A 16,563-nucleotide genomic window follows, 5' to 3' on the forward strand; every position below is an offset into this window, starting at 1 on the left:
CATAAATAATAGTAGTTTATTCTTCAAACTTAAATATGCAACACTGTGAATTTCGTATTTGTCTTTGTTTTTTGGTTGAAGTAATGCAATTCATTCAAGTTTGAATTTGCAGAAGAAGAATAGTTTCTGAAAATGAAAATCGCCACACAAAAATGACTATCGCAACGAGAGAATCGCAACGCGAAACTAAAATCGCGTTGCAATTTGTATTTCGCGTTGCGATTCTTGGTTGATTTAATAAGCAATCTAAGTGAAATGGTTAATCTATTATTGAAATTACCAGTAAACTTATCATCAATTTCAATATGAAAAACCTAATAATAATGCAAAAATTTCAAAAAGAAAATAATTAAAAAAACTAACCCTCGTTGGTTGATTTGGTTGATTTTCCATTTCTGATTGTGAGGGTGGCTCTGAGAGATTTAGATAGACGGATTTCGCCGGAGATGGGGACGGATTTCGTCGGAGATGGGTGAGAGAGTGAGAGATGGAGATGGGACTGAGTTGTGATTTTAGGTTTTAGGTTATGAGTTGCGATTACGGGATATACTGTGGACAGTTCAGTGTTCCAATATATTAATATTCATGTTTGGAATTTAAAAATAAAATACTTGGCCAGGATACTAATGGCGCTTTGAAAATCGCATTGCGATTATGTATTATTGCGTTGCGAAAGTCAGTATCGCGTTGCAAAAGTAAGTATCTCGTTGCGATTTTTTATTATCGCATTGCGATAGTCAGTATCGCATTGCGATTTTCCCAATTCGCGTTGCGATTTACTTATTCGCATTGCGATTTTCCCAATTCGCGTTGTGATTTTCCCAATTCGCGTTGCGATTTACTTATTCGCATTGCGAATTGGGAAAATCGCAACGATACTGTAGATCATCGCAACGCAATTTTCAACTATCGCATTGCGAAAATGCAATGCGAATTTGCGATAATGGAGATCGCGTTGCGAATTAGCGATCGCATTGCGATTTTGTTGGTCATTTTGGCAAATCTGGAAAAAGTTGGTTAAAATCGTATATTATATGGGATTTTTGGTCACTAAGGTTATTGGTAGTTGAGTTTAATGACATGATAGGGGTTTAAAATAGAAGAATTAAGTAAAGAATTGATGATTTTCGGGGTTAAAATACAATTTCTGGGTAGAGGGAACCGATACCCTATGAAGGGAATCGATTCCCCTCTTGGACAAAAATTCCAGTATGTGCAGGGGGAACAGATTCCCCCTGGGGGGTATCGATTCCCCCTAAATGAAAAAAATAGAATTTGGTTCATTAAACCGGTTTAAGTTATTAACATAAAGTTTAAAGTTTAGGCTTCTGATAGTTGTTTTGAAATGATATATTTATGTAGATATTGAGCCTAAACAAGTTCCGGAATAATCAAAGGATTATAATCGAATCAAAGCAAAGCTAAGGTGAGAGAAATTTTAATTGTACTTATATTATTGAACGAACATTGGCTTGCGATGAGCTAATGATGGAGTTACTATGGTAAGAAGTGACTCCTAAAATGTTATTTGATATGTGATTCTTATATGTACATGAATACATGATATGCATAAACATAAGAGCATGAAACATAAGATATATGATATGATATACATGATTATATGCATATGTGATATATGCTATGAGATATGACCAATGTGAAATGAAATAAGCTATGTGAATATATGAAATTACATATGAATATACAATATGTGATATGATATGAAATATATGGTTACACATACATGTGGTATGTGACAGAAGAGAAAGAACAAGTGATGAGAAATATATTCATAATAAATTCCCATAGTATATGATACGAGAGCTATAGGTATAGTTGGCATGCCAAGAGTCGAGGGTATTGTAGTCCTTCGGGACGTAGTGGTCCTACGGGACATATATAGCAGTCCTTCGGGACGAATACTGAACAAATGTCTGGTGCCCCATGAGGGAATTTATACGAGCTGTGGTGACAGCATTGGAGCACAACCTCAATGTACTCACATACCTCTATTCTCAATAATATACATGGGCAATAACAACAATAGCAATTGAAATATAAATTAAAGTGAAAGTGATGCAAAAAGGTAAGTTTCATGTGTGCATGACTTGATTATATATGTCATGGGAAATATATCCATGCATATTGAAATATCATGATCAAATGGTAAGAATGCATTTTCATGAATCTACTGTTACATGTTTATTTATTGCCTCACTAAGCCTATGACTTAGCGTGTAAGTGATTTACACGTAGGTACCAAGAAACGTGAAGAGCAAGAATAGAAGTGGAAAGGACAATATTATTACTAGAAGATCAGATCAGAAGTAATCGACAAAGTATGTATTTTGTTGTGTATAGAGTGTTGGCATGTAATAAGTCGTTAATTATGAGTACTCTGATCAAGTTTGTATTTTGTGGTTTTTTTATGTAAATTAAAGTATTTTGTTTTAAACAAGTTTTAAATTCCCCGGGGTTTTTCTTTAAGTGTCAAGGTTTGAAAAGTCAATGTGACACCTCAGACTCGTATTCGAGTCGAGTACGGGTTGGGCTGTTACATAAGCTATGTAGTTCACGGTTTCAACATTGTCTTAAACGAACCGAACCGAAACCCAACGCGGACATAGCCAAACTGAACCTGGTGATGAAAGAAAGCTCCGACGAGGAGCTCGAACACCTAAGGAAAACGACCCCCTCCTTTTCCCTTTTTTTGCTTTATTTCTTTGAAATGTAAAGAAGGTTTGAATATGGAAGGTAAAAAAACCCTCTGGATATTGTTTTATTTCTTTGTTTTTTGTATATATAATGCTTGAAAAATCGAAGGGTATTTGCTGCCAGAAAAGAAAGAGAAGAAAACCTTTGAAAATCAGTGCTCTTGTATTGCTTTTCTTTGTTCGAATCAGGAAGAAGAGATGAGTGGAGAGCCACCGTTTTTTTCCAGGAGGGAGAGACTCCCTTAACGATTTTCTTTTGGGTTTTATATACCGTGTTCCGACTGGAAAATAAAAATTACATATTCTCTTTGTTTGTTTGTGCATGTGATGAATCGGCTGAGTTGGCAATGATGTTGCTGATGGAGCGTTTTGCTACTGTCGTGGAGAGGAGAATAGCTCGATTGGCACCAGCAGTTGCTAATGAGGGGTACGGGGCCACTAAACGCATGTGGTTGCTACACTCGTGGAGTAACCATAGAGGCCTCGAGACCATCTGTTGCTGGCGTACGTGGAATGAGCTGTTGTGGAGATGAGGCCACAGCTCTTGCGTACTTGCATCTCACGTGGGGCAGTGGGGATTGAAACCCCAAATATAGACTCGTTAATAAGCTTTTATTAGGTTTAGGGTTTGAATGTAATGGGTTTTGGTTATGGTAATATATTTGGGTAAAGATATAAATGGGTATTTTGAATGTAATTGGGTTATAGATTTGTTTGGTGAATGGACCTTTGGGGCTTTTAATATTTTGTTTTTGGTATTTGATATCCAAAAAAATATTTTAAATTTATGTGATCAGTAAACCCTAACTTGCAAAGAGAAAATAACTTTAGTGACCGAAAATACCTTATAATATACGATTTTAACCAATTTTTTTTGGATTTGTGAAAATGACCAACAAATTTGCAACGCGATCTCGAATTCACAACACAGTTTCCAAATTCGCAACACAGAAGTCAAATTCGCAACACTGAATTTCAAATTCGCAACTCGATTTCTGAATTCGCAACTCGATTTTCGAATTCGTAACACAAATTTTAATTTCGCAATAGGTTTTATTTTCGCAACATAAATGTTTTGGGCATATAAATACGCAGCAGTAATAACTCATAACCTAAATCCTTAAATTGCAACTCATTCCATCTCCATCTATCACTCTTTCCGGTGACATCCGTTCCTATATCCAACGATATCCTTCACCATCTCTACTTTTTTTACATAATTTTATTTCTATATAATTTTTTCGATGATTTCTCTCCCAAATTATCAACTATCATCTTAATAAATATATGATTTTCTCTAAGTTAGTGATGATATGTAGTTTATAGCTCGTTTGTTTAGTAAAGAAATCTTTTACCCATGAATCTTCAACTAAAACTGTCATTAAAAAAGTTAACTTATGAAACTCTAATGTTACGTGCTGCAAAGAAATTGAATTTAGAGCCTCTAAGTGGATTTAGACTATCATATAAGAGAAAATGTAAAGTTTATTTGTTAACCGACAATGAAGATGTTTAACAATTCATTGCTTACATTAGTGTTTCGCAAGAAGATGATGTTACATTGTATGTTGTTGAACCTAGAAGTAGTGAAGTTGGGTCAGTAGCGGGTAGTAATCAAATAAGTTCTTCAACCCCAGTTTATGGTGCTCACAATGTACAACGTTATTATCAACCTCAAAATTTAATGGTTCCACCACAATTTCATCACCAAGAAAATTTTGTTTCACTACATTTCCAATATCAAACACAATCTCAAAACTCATAACCTTTTCCTAATCCAAATCCCAATCAACTTTCAGCACCAAATTCCAGTTTTCGTATTGACCAGTCAGACAATTATAATCCAACAGAAAAAATTGTGAGTACTAGTCAATATTCGAAATTTGATCTTGGTTAATACCCAGACTTTGATCTTGGTCAATACTCGGATTTTGATGATGTTTCAGAAGAAGAAACAGACCCTGCGTGTAATGATTTTGATATTGGTCAATACCCGAATTTTGATGATGAAACAACCGCTGTCGAGGAAGATGTTGTTGATAATAATGAGGAGGAAGTTACGACTGTGAATGAACATGTTGAACATTCATTCTGTAATTCATATAACCTTGAAGAAGAAAAAGAAGAAGAAGAAGTCCTCGAAGAAAAGAAAAATAAGAAAATGCCACGGGAGTATAACTAGAATATGCCAGAATTACTTCAGATACCGGAAGAATAGTTGGTAAAGATAACAGTTGATTGTTGCACAAAAGTTATTCGTATCAAGAAAGATGATTGTTTTGATACAAAGAAATACTTGAAGATAGCATTGTATATGAAATGTGTGGAAGATGACTATCAACTAAAAGTTAACAAATCAAGCAAAGATCGTTTCGAAACAAAGTGTATGATTGACAAAAACTGTACGTGGCGTATGATTGCAAAGAAGATAAAAGACTGTGAAATGTTTCAAGTTAGGACTTTTATTGAAAAACATACATGTTCAAGAACCCAAGTTTTTCCTCACCATAGACAGGCAAACAAAAAGGTGTTGGGTTGTTTTCTGGCTGAGTTAATGTTTTTGAATGGCAGGGTATATCGGGGACATGAAATTATGACTGACATGAATGCTCGGTTCAAGATTAGTATCTCATATTCTCAAGCTTGGAGAGCCAAATGTTATGCCTTGGAATTGTTGAGGGGGTCTCTAAAAGCATCGTTTTCCCAACTGCCGGCTTATTGTCATAATTTAAAGCTGAAAAATCCTGGGTCGATAACTCATATCAAAACAGATAGAGATGGACGCTTTGAGTTGTTTTTTATCACCATTGGTGTTGCGGTTAGTAAATCAATATAATTTTGTTGACTCATTTTTGTTAGTTACATGCATTTCACATATAAATGATTATATTTCTTGTGTATTATTTTGTAGATTCGTTCGTTTATTACTTGCATGTGCCCAGTTATTATAGTTGAGGGAGCACATTTGAAAGGTCAATACCTTGGAGTAAACTTATTACCAATATCCATGGATGCTAACAATGGGATACTGTCAATAGCTTACGGGGTTGGCAAATCTGAAACCTCTGATTCATGGACATGGTTTATGGGGCATCTTAGGGATTGCATAGGTCCTATTAGCAATCTGACAATCATATCCGATAGGGTAAACTCAATTGAGAACGCTGTTAGAACGTGTTTCCCATATGCTTTTCATGGACTTTGTGGTGTTCATTTGTACAAAAATCTAAAATCAAGGTATACTGGTATAAAAAATCACAAATGGACATACTGGAAGGCTGTAAAAGCTTATCGAGAAGTAGATTTTAATAAGCATATAAATTGTTTAAGACGTGTTTTGCCTCAATGTGCTCAAACACTAGAAGATGTTGAGTTTGAAAGATGGTCAAGAGTACATCAACTTGGAGCAAGATATGGTTTTATGACATCTAATAGTGCAGAATTAATCAACGCTCTAAGTCGTCATTCCCGAAAATTACCCATTACTATGTTAATGGAGTTTTTTGAGCCTCTATTCAACAGTGATATTACAAGAAAAGAAACCATGCATGTATTATTTCTTTAAATTCGTATCTTATCATATTTATATATTTTACTAAGTATTATTTATTTAAATTTACAGGAACATTGGAATGTCGTGTTACACCATGAACTGAAATGGGCTTGAAGTATTGGAGAGTTGAACCATGTTCAAACACTTTGTTTGAAGTATTGGATAATAACTTAAATGGGCTTGTCGATCTAAATGCAAAGACGTGTAGTTGTATGAAATGGCAAACATATAGTTATCTATGTGGCCATGTTATAAAAGTTGCTCTTCATCTAAACCAAGATGATTCAAGTGCATAGGCTATGGATTGCTACACTACAGAAGTATATCGATAGACTTATGCCGAGATTATCTACCCTATATCATTCTGAGTGGGACATACCAGATGACTTACAAACAGTTTTGCCACCAGTCATGGACAGCAGGCTACCTAGTCGACCAAAAAATTACGATCGTATACCGCCTAAGGGTGAAGAGAAGAAGATATCGACATGTAGTCGGTGCAAGGAAAGTGGTCATACAATGTTAACCTGTGGATCACCAGTGCCATAACAATCATCTTTTCATCTACCAAAATATGGATCCTCATCAAAATCCAAAGCTCATATGGATCCAAGCAAAAGGAAATCAAAATCGCAATCAAAATCGCAATCACAACCGGCTTCACCTTTTGGGACATATTAACTTAGGTGATTTTTAAATGCAAACGATGTATTATGTGTATTTTATGTGTGAATGCATACATTTTCAGTTAGACATGCATTAGTAACTTGAGTTTGAACATTGCTATGTTCTGTTCAGTTGTTATCACTTATCAGATTGTTGTCTGTTATCTTTTTGAAGGTGTTTTCATTGAATTCGCAACGCGGAAGTCAAATTCATGTTGCGATTTTTGCGAAAATGTACCTTCAACAGGTCTTTTTTTTCCTTCAACATAATGCAGATTGAAATTTTCTTAAACAACAAATCAACTTTTACAAATCAATTAAACAAGCAAAAAATAATTCTTATTTACACATCTAAAAAAATAAATCAATAACACATTGATAAAATTAGCCCCAGACAGCAAATTTCACGCAGTTCACTTCAGGATTAACCTGTATAAACCAAATATTTGCTCAAACAACACTTTCTAAACATCTAAAACCAACAAACAACAAATTATTGAATTCTAGGTACTTAACCAAACATTTTCAAACCAACAAAAAGTATATATGTTAACAACACTTGCTCAAACTTACCAATAACAAATGGTTGTTTGTGCACACTTTCAGCACGCGGATGCATGTAGGCAACGTCTCAAATATATCGCTCTAGCCATAAAATGACGAAACCACAACCCTACTGCACCTCTATATGTATCTGTGTGAGGTAGAAACTGTTTACCTCATGTCGTCAAACGTTCCAAGCACATGCATACAAGAGGACCATAATCCCCTCTGGCTCTCGCCGTTTGTTGTGGCGCTGTCTCTTCTCTCATCATTGTAACTTTGAACTTTTTTGGCTTATTGTTTCCAGAATTAGTCCAATAATCAATCGCATCCAAGTATTTAGCTAAATGAGTGCTCCATCCCTTACAAATAATATCTTTCAAATCAGACAATGGTATGTAATTCAACATGTTGTCATATACTATTGTCTTCAGGGAAGGGAGATGAAGCTCGACGAGAAGCCAATGACGACGTTCCATAAAAGGGATAAACACCTGCAATCATAAATAATAATACAATTGCGCACATCAAATAAAATTTATGAACACCTTTAAAGTATTCAAAAATAAATATTAACCTTATAGACCTCCCACCATGTAGGATAAAGCTTAGATTTTCCATTACCCAACGCATATGAAGCGTCTCTCTGATTCTTCAAGTGAGCTACGTGAAAAGGCGAAGGCATAATAGTCCATTGCGTCTTTTTTTATTTTCTTCATTTTCCTTATAATCTGAAGACGTGACACCCATACATCAATATGCTGTGGATAAAAAAATACATATATTAGTGAATTTAATAAATTTAAAAAAAATAATCAAAATGCAATATAAGAAAAATATAAGACTTACCCCCCATTCAAAATAGCCATTCTCTTCAACCCCTAATAAAACACCCCACCAAGACCGATCAAGAAAGAAATACATACTATCGTCGATTTTGTATATGTCAGCGTAACACCCCTGGCTCCGCTCATGTAGATAAAAATCAACTGCGGTATTAGCCCAAAGGGTATTATCCATAATTGTGTCCGGTAGTTTTCTCCTTTCCTGCTGAGGAATGGTACTGCCTGATAACTCATACGAAAGCCAACTCTCATCCATCATATCGGGCACGCGAGGGGGTTTATCAATATGTCGACATAGTATGCCATGTGAATCGGGCTCTTGAACGGTGAGAGAGACCTCTTGAACGATGACAGGGGCCTCTTGAACGGTGGGAGGGGCCTCTTGAACGATGACAGGTGAATCGGGCTTCTTCTTACGGAGTCTTGGCACTATTGGGGTGAAAGAAGACGTAATGGCACGTGTACGATTTCTGATGCGTGAACCCCGTCATGCAAGAAAAACCCGACGTAAAGCATCTACCTTATCGGGCTGCTAAAAATAAATTAATACATAAATTAGTAAATAAATAAATAATGCCAAAAAAAGGTTATTTGCATTTTTAGTATAATATTAAACAAACTTACCTCATTGTGTAGAGTATGAACCTCATTCTGCAACGATGAAACAATTTCACGTAGAGCGGCTACCTCATCACGTAAAGTAGATACCTCACCATGTAAAACACCATTGTCATCGCGTAAAACATCTACCTCACCACGTAAAGACCGTACCTCATCACGCCATGCACCATTTTCATCACGTAAAGTACCGACCTCATCACGCAAATCACTGACCTCTTCACGTAACTCCCCTAACTCATCCCGTGGAGGTGGAGAACGGGGAGATAAATATCTTGGCATCTTTTCCGGTCGTCTATCATGAGGTGATGGTGGAGAAGAGACTCAATGATGTGATGAAATAGGTAATGGCTCTCGGTGTGGAGGTGTATAATCAGCTCGATCAGGTGATGGCTCTCGAAGTGGGGGGTGCTCATCATCCGTCCCATAAAAAAAAACACTTACTAGCTTGCCACCAATCAGTGGCAAGCTCAGCCTATTTGGGTGTCAGCCTCTGTAATGGATAGTTTGCCTCCTAACAATATAAAAGCTCAAACAAAGTCAAACGTCTACTAGTAATAACTTGTTTATATATGGTAGTATTTGTGTTAACTTACATCATTCATCGTTGTATATGGTAGTAAATCTTCTCAATCCATCAGCCGAATCCTCCTCCAAGTAATAGCCCTAGGAATATCATTTGAATTTTTTCTTGCATATGTATGCATGCTGGGAAAAGCCTCAAATATCCAAATCTACAAACAATATAATACACAAACATTAGTAATTGTTAAATAATTAATTATAATTTTGGAGACATTATATAGAAATTCTTACCTTAAAGGCCCAAATAAAGCCTACCAAAGTGTATTTGGAACCATCGCCACGCAAACTACGACGGTCCTCAAAGGCATACGACAACTTTTTCCAGGTAGCTTTCCATAGATATGAACCCCAGGGAAACACGTTCCATGTATTTAGGTCATCTACCAATAATATTAGGTCCTCAGAAATAGGTTATCTGATCTCTTTGCCTAAAAAGCCGGCATTTAAAAGTAATAAAAGACATACTCGAACAATATCAAGGTCATCCATCCGAGTAAAACCATCTTTAAAAAGTAATCTTTTCAAGTCGTCGACGTGTAAACTGGGCTTCGCCTTTGCTAGCTCAGGAAAAACCCGAGATAACCATGATACGCGGGCGATATGACTAGTGTACCAACCTACTTCATTGTGTCCAAAACGTAGACCAATGATTAAGCAAAACTCCTATTGCCCAAAACAAGTATACGCTGGTGGAAAATGAAACCATATCTCTTCATCACCACGTTGTATCCTCTCGGGTAGATCGTTAGTCATGCTCTGAAGAAACAAATGGGTCAACATAGCATCTCCACCTGGATGTTGTACTTTTAGCCATGGCCCGAAGCAAATATCCTCAAACAATTTTCTTTGTACAGGTGTAAGTGTCGACTCTATTGTATTGGCTAGGCTTAATTTATTCCTTAGAGTCAATGAAGCCGAAAAAAATTTCTAACAAAAACAATAAACATACAAAGTTAGATATACCAAAAACTACAAATTATACACTATAAACAGACATGATATTAAACAGTGAAAACAAAAGCCAAATATGTTTCAAACTAGCACGGTATTCACCCAAGTCATTATTTTATCATAGTTTTTTGGTTGAAGTAATGCAATTCATTCAAGTTTCAATTTGCATAAGAAGAGTAGTTTCTGAAACTTAAATTCGCAATGCGAAAATGAAAATCGCAACGTGAAACTAAAATCACATTGTGATTTTCGTGTTGCGAATTTTATTTTCGTGTTGCGAATTTAAGTTTCAAAATTCTTCTGCAAATTGAAATTTGAATAAATTGCATTACTTCAACCAAAAGACAAAACAAAGACAAATACTAACTTCACAGGATTAAAAACTAAACAGTTTAGCAGTATTGGCAGCAACCGAATGAATTTACTAAGCAATCTAAGTGAAATGGTTAATCTATATATTGAAATTACCAGTAAATTTATCATCAATTTAAATATGAAAAATCTAATAATAATACAAAAATTTCAAATTAAAAATAATTAAAAAAATAACCCTCGGTGATTGATTTTCTATTTGTGGCCGTGAATGGTTGTGAGGGTGGCTCTGAGAGATGGAGATAGACGGATTTCGTCGGAGATGAGGACGGATTTCGCCAGAGATGGGGACGGATGTCATCGTAGAAAGTGAGAGATGGAGATGAGACTGAGTTGTGATTTTGGGTTTTAGGTTATGAGTTACAATTATACTGTTTACATTTGTGTTGCGAAATTAATATTGTGTTTCGAATTTGAAAATAAAATTCGCTTTGCGAAAATAAACGCGTTTTGTGAATTTGACTTCTGTGTTGCGAATTTGGAAACTGTGTTGCGAAATTGGAGTTCGCGTTGCGAATTTGTTGGTCATTTTCACAAATCCAAAAAAAATTGATTAAAATCGTATATTATAAGACATTTTCGATCACTGAAATTATTTTCTCACTTGCAAATTAGACGAAGGTTTGAACTCGAGGCCAAATGCAAAATTTCGGGAACAATCTTTCAAAAACGTCTCTTAACTCTCGAATTGAGTTTCGATCGCCTTTTAACCAAATTTGGATTAATTGGACAAAATTAGGGTATCACAGTACCGAAAAATGCTCAGCAATGCAAAGTTCAGAATGTTGTGCAGTATGGTGGTCGGGTTATATAGAGTGAGTCGACCTTGCAGTTAAGGGAGGAAACTGCAGCCACGGTGTTGCAGGAAACTGGGGCTGCTCTTATCCATCCATATAATGATGGGCGCATTACAAGGTAGTACGCTGAACATTTCTGAGCTCTGAATGCTATAATTTAATGTTGTATCTGTGAATTAAATGATAGGAAATATTTTTCAGTGGGCAAGGTACAATATCCTTGGAGCTATTACAGCAATCCCCTCAGATAGACACTATAATTGTTCCCATAAGTGGTTTGTGTTTCAGGCCGTTCTCGTTGAATTTTATGGTTATTAGTCCTGCATGATCATCACCTTCTGTCTTATATTTTTTAGAATTTGCAGGAGGTGGCTTGACATCAGGGGTGGCATTGGCTGCCAAAAATCCATCAATCCTGCCCTTCGAATTTTGGATACTGAACCAAAGGGAGCTAATGGTGCAGCTCAATCAAAAGCAGTCAGTAGAATTGTAACCTTACCCAAAACGAACACGGTTGCTGATGGCCTGAGAGCTTTCCTTGGTGAACTCACCTGGTAAATGCATATCAATGGTGTCTTACTGATGCTTGAAGAATATTTTCCCTGTTTGTATATGTTTTCTTTTATCAAATTAGTGCACTGTATGTTTACTTTTTAGTCTATAAATTTCACTATGTCTCATTCTATGCCTCCTGATTGATTAGGACCGTAGTACGTGATCTTGTTGATGACATGATAACAGTTGATAATACGGAAATAACCGGTGCAATGAGACTCTGCTATGAGATTTTTAAAGTTGCAGTTGAACCAAGTGGAGCCATTGGCCTTGCAGCTGTCTTATCTGATAGCTTCAGGAACAACCCTGCCTGGAAGGATTGCAAACAAATTGGAATTATACTTTCAGGAGGTAATGTAGATCTTCAAGTGCTGTGGAATTCATTCAGAAAATGAAGGTTACATTGTTATTGCTACTCCTTTGAAAGCCTTTTATTTTTATCCTTTCAAATTGATCTTTGACCTCTAAATGCGGATGTGAAATCCAGTTACTTTGGTTGCAATTATTAGTCCTAGAATTCTCAATTCTACATAACCCTTTGAAGAGTTTCCCCTTGCGAAGTCTGATAGTGATTGGAATTTTACGTATCTGTGGGAAACTATCAATCCGAAGTCCGAACACCAGAAACAGGTCATTAATGGGAGTTAGAAGCAACAGGATTTTACATACGCAGAAATATCCAAATATCTTACAGGCTGCAAGAATGCTTTAAGCCTCTTCTTTCTCGTACTCATAGTCCCCATTCGATCTCAGTTTCATTCTCAGTTTCACTCGAACTGCAGTCAACCCGACAATAGATTAGCCTTCTGTTTAGCTGGAAAAGGGTCAATATACTTATTTCTCTTTCGTTCAACCACGTCACTATTGCTTGTTGAGACTTTCCCAGTAACCTTTCTCCCATTTCTTCACTTGCAATATTGAGTTGTTTTTTCTTCTAAGAAATGCTGCAAGAGCTCGAAGGTCATAAGGAGGAGGCAAGGTGCATGGATTTTTGATCGATGGGCCTTTCACCAACGATTCCATCATGAATTTCTTCTTTCGCCCTTGTTGCCCTTCTGCATGACAGGCCATTACCTCCGAGCACAACTCCATGGAACCTTCAGGTATTCTCGGCTCGAATTTCAACAGCTTGGCATACTCATTTAACAAATGATACATATAGTCATAAACGTAGTCCATCTTTAGCTGCTCCTGCATAAAGCTACTGGCTGCCATTCCGATTTCATGTGCCTGCCAAATCCGAATACCGTATCAAGTTTAACAAAGCCCTTGCCGGAATACCAAGATCATATAGTTCAAGCATTAAAGACAACTGATACCTTCTTTTTGTGATTGTTGCCCCAGTCCACAGAAAACTTAAGGGATCTGCATTTGTCGTCATCTCTTATAGGCCAATAGTGCTCCACGGGTTGCATGCTTCTCATGAAGAAATCATAGAACCGAGGCTGTACCATCAATGTGACAGAATCACAGGCCAGAATGTATTTCTCGCTAACAGACCATGCATATCCTTCAATGTATATCTTGTACCTGGAAAAACCATGAATTTGTGAAACAACAGGAAGAACAAAAATTACATATTGATTGCCAAAATATTCACCTATACGCGCATTGATCTGCAACGTTGGATTGTTTAAAACCTTGCTGGCCTTCACGGATCCAGTCCTACAAACTAAGCCTGTTAGTTTTTTTAAATAGCCTAGGATGATTATGAGATAATATTTGTTTAGAATTTTGATTAACAGTTTGATTTTCACCTGGATAAACAGGCGGGCATTCCAGTCTTGTTGATCGGTGACATTGCACTTGAGAAGATCCTGCCTATTCTCAGCCACGAACGGATTCCCCTTCCAGTAAGCATACGGTTCCCTGTCAATCCATTTGATCTTTTCATTTCCCTGTTTAATATCCTTCAATATGCTGTCCCATGGTTTTATATTTATCTCAGCCCTGAAGAAAAAACAAAGAGCACTTATAAAGAATGTAAGAATTATACCCAACTCCTCATATAAAATGACTAATGAACTTGGGAAAACGCGAATTTCCAAAGCATTTCAGAGTTTACTAGTGTTATCACGTGCCGTGAAAATGGTAGACCACTTGTCAGTGAACAAGGGACCCATTAGCGGCATGCAACCGAAGCTGCAAGTGCAGGCCATTAATAACATTTGGCATTTAAGTTACATCTAGAGCTGACGAGTGTGTTATGTGTATTATACCATGCAGATGTCAACAAGCAGGGCAGGTGAAATGAACGACGAAAAACGACAGGGGGGTGGAGTTATAAATTTGTAAAAGTGGAAGCGTTACCATCCCCAAAAGGACCAATCAGGGAATACTATATCCAACGTTTCTTTGTCTCCACAGTAGCGAAACAATGGCGGTGGGGCTGTTGAATTCGGTCCTCTGTACTCCCTTGACTTGATCACCGGTCTGTCTTCGGTGTCGAACATGATTTCAAGGTCCGGTAATCTTCCGGGGTACTTTCTGAGGAGTTGCAGAATGCCCCAGATGGTGAAAACATCTCTTGTTTGAATGGCTTGTCTGTAGCCTTTAACGTAGGCTTTGCCCCCTTTGATTACCAGGTGAAACGTCGCTGATCCGTTTGCCCTTTCCACCATGTCCCTGGTGATCCCGGAGGTTTTCCAGGGACGTAAATCTTCGTGGATCCATCTAAAATAATCAGGGCAAACAGGGTTTAACGAAGGATCAATGTCTTCTGTTCGGAACGACTTCGGATAATTCATTGGACAGGTTTGTGTCTGGTTTTTACTGATGGTACAGCTGAGTGGGATCTCAATTCTCCGTATGGGAACTTTTGGTTTCTTAGATACTACTATGGTATTGGTTTTACCCTTTGAATTCTCAATAAGAACCCCAAACTGCAAAAAAGAAGCAAAACAAAAACCTCAACAAACATGAACCAAGAATTGCAGAATCCACCATGAAGCTAGAACTAGATTTAGCAGTACTTACAGTGTCAATCCATGAGGAATATGTAATCAAGACAGCCATGAGAAAAACAGTAGAGACAAGAAGAGCTGCTGTCGTTGGGGGTTTTCTTTTCGGTCCAGATCTCTGCAACATGGAATCTTGTAAATGCTGCTTTGCCCTTTGATTCTCGAGTTGATAAAAGCTTGCTTTTAACACTAATGTATGAATTTCAGGGGAGTGATTCCGTGTTGATGACGGCGAAGAGGAATAGTATTAAACAAGTTCCAAGTAAAACTTTGGTAAAAATAAATATGGTTAAGCTAATGGACAAAACAGAGAGCGCAAGATATAAAATTCCAGCTCTCCCCCTAGAAAGCGATGATGTTTTCTAGTAGTGGAGGTTTGCTTAAACGTTAGAATTGTCATAATTGGGTTCTCCACGAGCAAATGCAAGTAATTGGATGGAGTTGGGACCATTGGAATTTCTATGTACTAAATTATAAAAGCTTCTGCGTTACTTTTCAGAATTCAAATAGTTGGTAAAATTATGATTTTGGTCCCTTATTCATAATCATTTAGAAATTCAGAATCCAGTTTATCTGCTTTTAGTGTCATACCATTATGACGCAGTGCATTTGGTTGTTAAGCTTAGGCTTTGTTTGTTGTCCCCATGGTTATCAAAACCAAACCGGACCGTTCGGTTTAACCGGTTGAACCGTGAACCAGTGGTCTGTTCGATCCGGTTATCTCACAAAACCGGACTGGCAATGAACCGGTTGAAAACCGGGATGAATCGGCTAAAAACCGGCAAAACCGCCGGTTCACTTTTTTTTCTTTAAAAAAAAATTAAACCAAACGACGTCGTTGTTCAACAAGCCAAGTCAAATTCGAGTATTGCTGAGCTCGACTCGAACTCGAAAACTTTAAAAGTAAGCTCAACTCGACTAAAAAACTTACGAGCTAAAAATTATCAAGTTCAACTCGAACTCGAAATATAATATTAAAACTTGAACTCGAAAAGGCTCGAACTTAAAAAAAATTTAGAAGTTCGATTGAAGCCTAAAATTTGAGCTCAATTGAAGCGAAAGAATAATTCGCTCTGTGCTCACCAAAAGGCTCTATGATTTTGAATGTCCAATTACCTCTATTATTTATAGAATTAAGTCGGGATGCTCTTCTATGTTTCTTAGCCATGCGAGATTGTTTTGTTCTCATATTTTTACTCTTTAAACTTTTGGGATGCTCTTCTATGTTTCTTAGCCATGTGAGATTGTTTTAAAAAAAAATTAAACCAAATGACATCATTTGTTATGATTTTTTTAAGCTCCAATTTTATTTTTTTTATTATAGTTATATAATTATATTTATTATTTAATATGTTTTACCTTAAATATTATGTTGTAGTTGATTTGAATCATTTTATTTCACTTG

The 16,563-nt window shown here is 36.7% G+C and overlaps 1 protein-coding gene and 1 long non-coding RNA gene across 4 annotated transcripts in view; one reads left to right on the forward strand and one right to left on the reverse strand.

Moving 5' to 3' along the window:
• LOC120155325 overlaps positions 1 to 12,055 on the forward strand; it is a 37,433-nt gene extending 25,378 nt beyond the window's left edge. The window contains exons 3-6 of one of the 2 annotated variants that reach the window (XR_005518958.1): positions 2,341 to 2,350; positions 11,596 to 11,761; positions 11,845 to 11,918; positions 12,009 to 12,055. This is a non-coding gene — a long non-coding RNA (uncharacterized LOC120155325). The remainder of the gene's footprint in view (positions 1 to 2,340; positions 2,351 to 11,595; positions 11,762 to 11,844; positions 11,919 to 12,008) is intronic. The other variant, XR_005518959.1, reaches the window with a different exon arrangement.
• On the reverse strand, positions 7,256 to 15,383 carry LOC120155323 (protein O-glucosyltransferase 2-like). Of its 2 annotated transcripts, XM_039166875.1 has the most exons (9): positions 15,175 to 15,190; positions 14,972 to 15,080; positions 14,509 to 14,871; positions 13,956 to 14,148; positions 13,799 to 13,863; positions 13,518 to 13,728; positions 13,061 to 13,428; positions 8,831 to 8,840; positions 7,256 to 7,271 (listed from the first exon to the last, which is right to left on the reverse strand). In XM_039166875.1, coding segments are annotated over exons 3-8 (1,149 nt in total). In that variant the 5' UTR covers positions 14,820 to 14,871; positions 14,972 to 15,080; positions 15,175 to 15,190; the 3' UTR covers positions 7,256 to 7,271; positions 8,831 to 8,839. The 2 variants fall into 2 exon arrangements, with proteins under 2 accessions (XP_039022806.1, XP_039022805.1); XM_039166874.1 differs by having other exon boundaries at positions 14,509 to 15,080; positions 15,175 to 15,383.
• Between the last annotated feature and the right edge of the window lie 1,180 nt (positions 15,384 to 16,563).

The sequence above is a fragment of the Hibiscus syriacus genome, unplaced genomic scaffold (assembly GCF_006381635.1).
Source record: "Hibiscus syriacus cultivar Baekdansim isolate YM2019G1 unplaced genomic scaffold, ASM638163v2 tig00111166_pilon, whole genome shotgun sequence".
NCBI classification, from domain to species: Eukaryota; Viridiplantae; Streptophyta; class Magnoliopsida; order Malvales; family Malvaceae; genus Hibiscus; species Hibiscus syriacus.

What these genes read in the sequence shown, in the direction of transcription:
- LOC120155323 (XM_039166874.1), bottom strand. Translation starts at nt 15,285, where the DNA reads ATGTTGCAGAGATCTGGACCGAAAAGAAAACCCCCAACGACAGCAGCT. An exon ending in GATTGGTCCTTTTGGGGATG is followed by an intron (nt 14,149 to 14,508) that starts GTAACGCTTCCA and finishes TTTTTTCTTCAG; the next exon opens with GGCTGAGATAAATATAAAAC. An exon ending in GCAACAATCACAAAAAGAAG is followed by an intron (nt 13,429 to 13,517) that starts GTATCAGTTGTC and finishes CGGATTTGGCAG; the next exon opens with GCACATGAAATCGGAATGGC.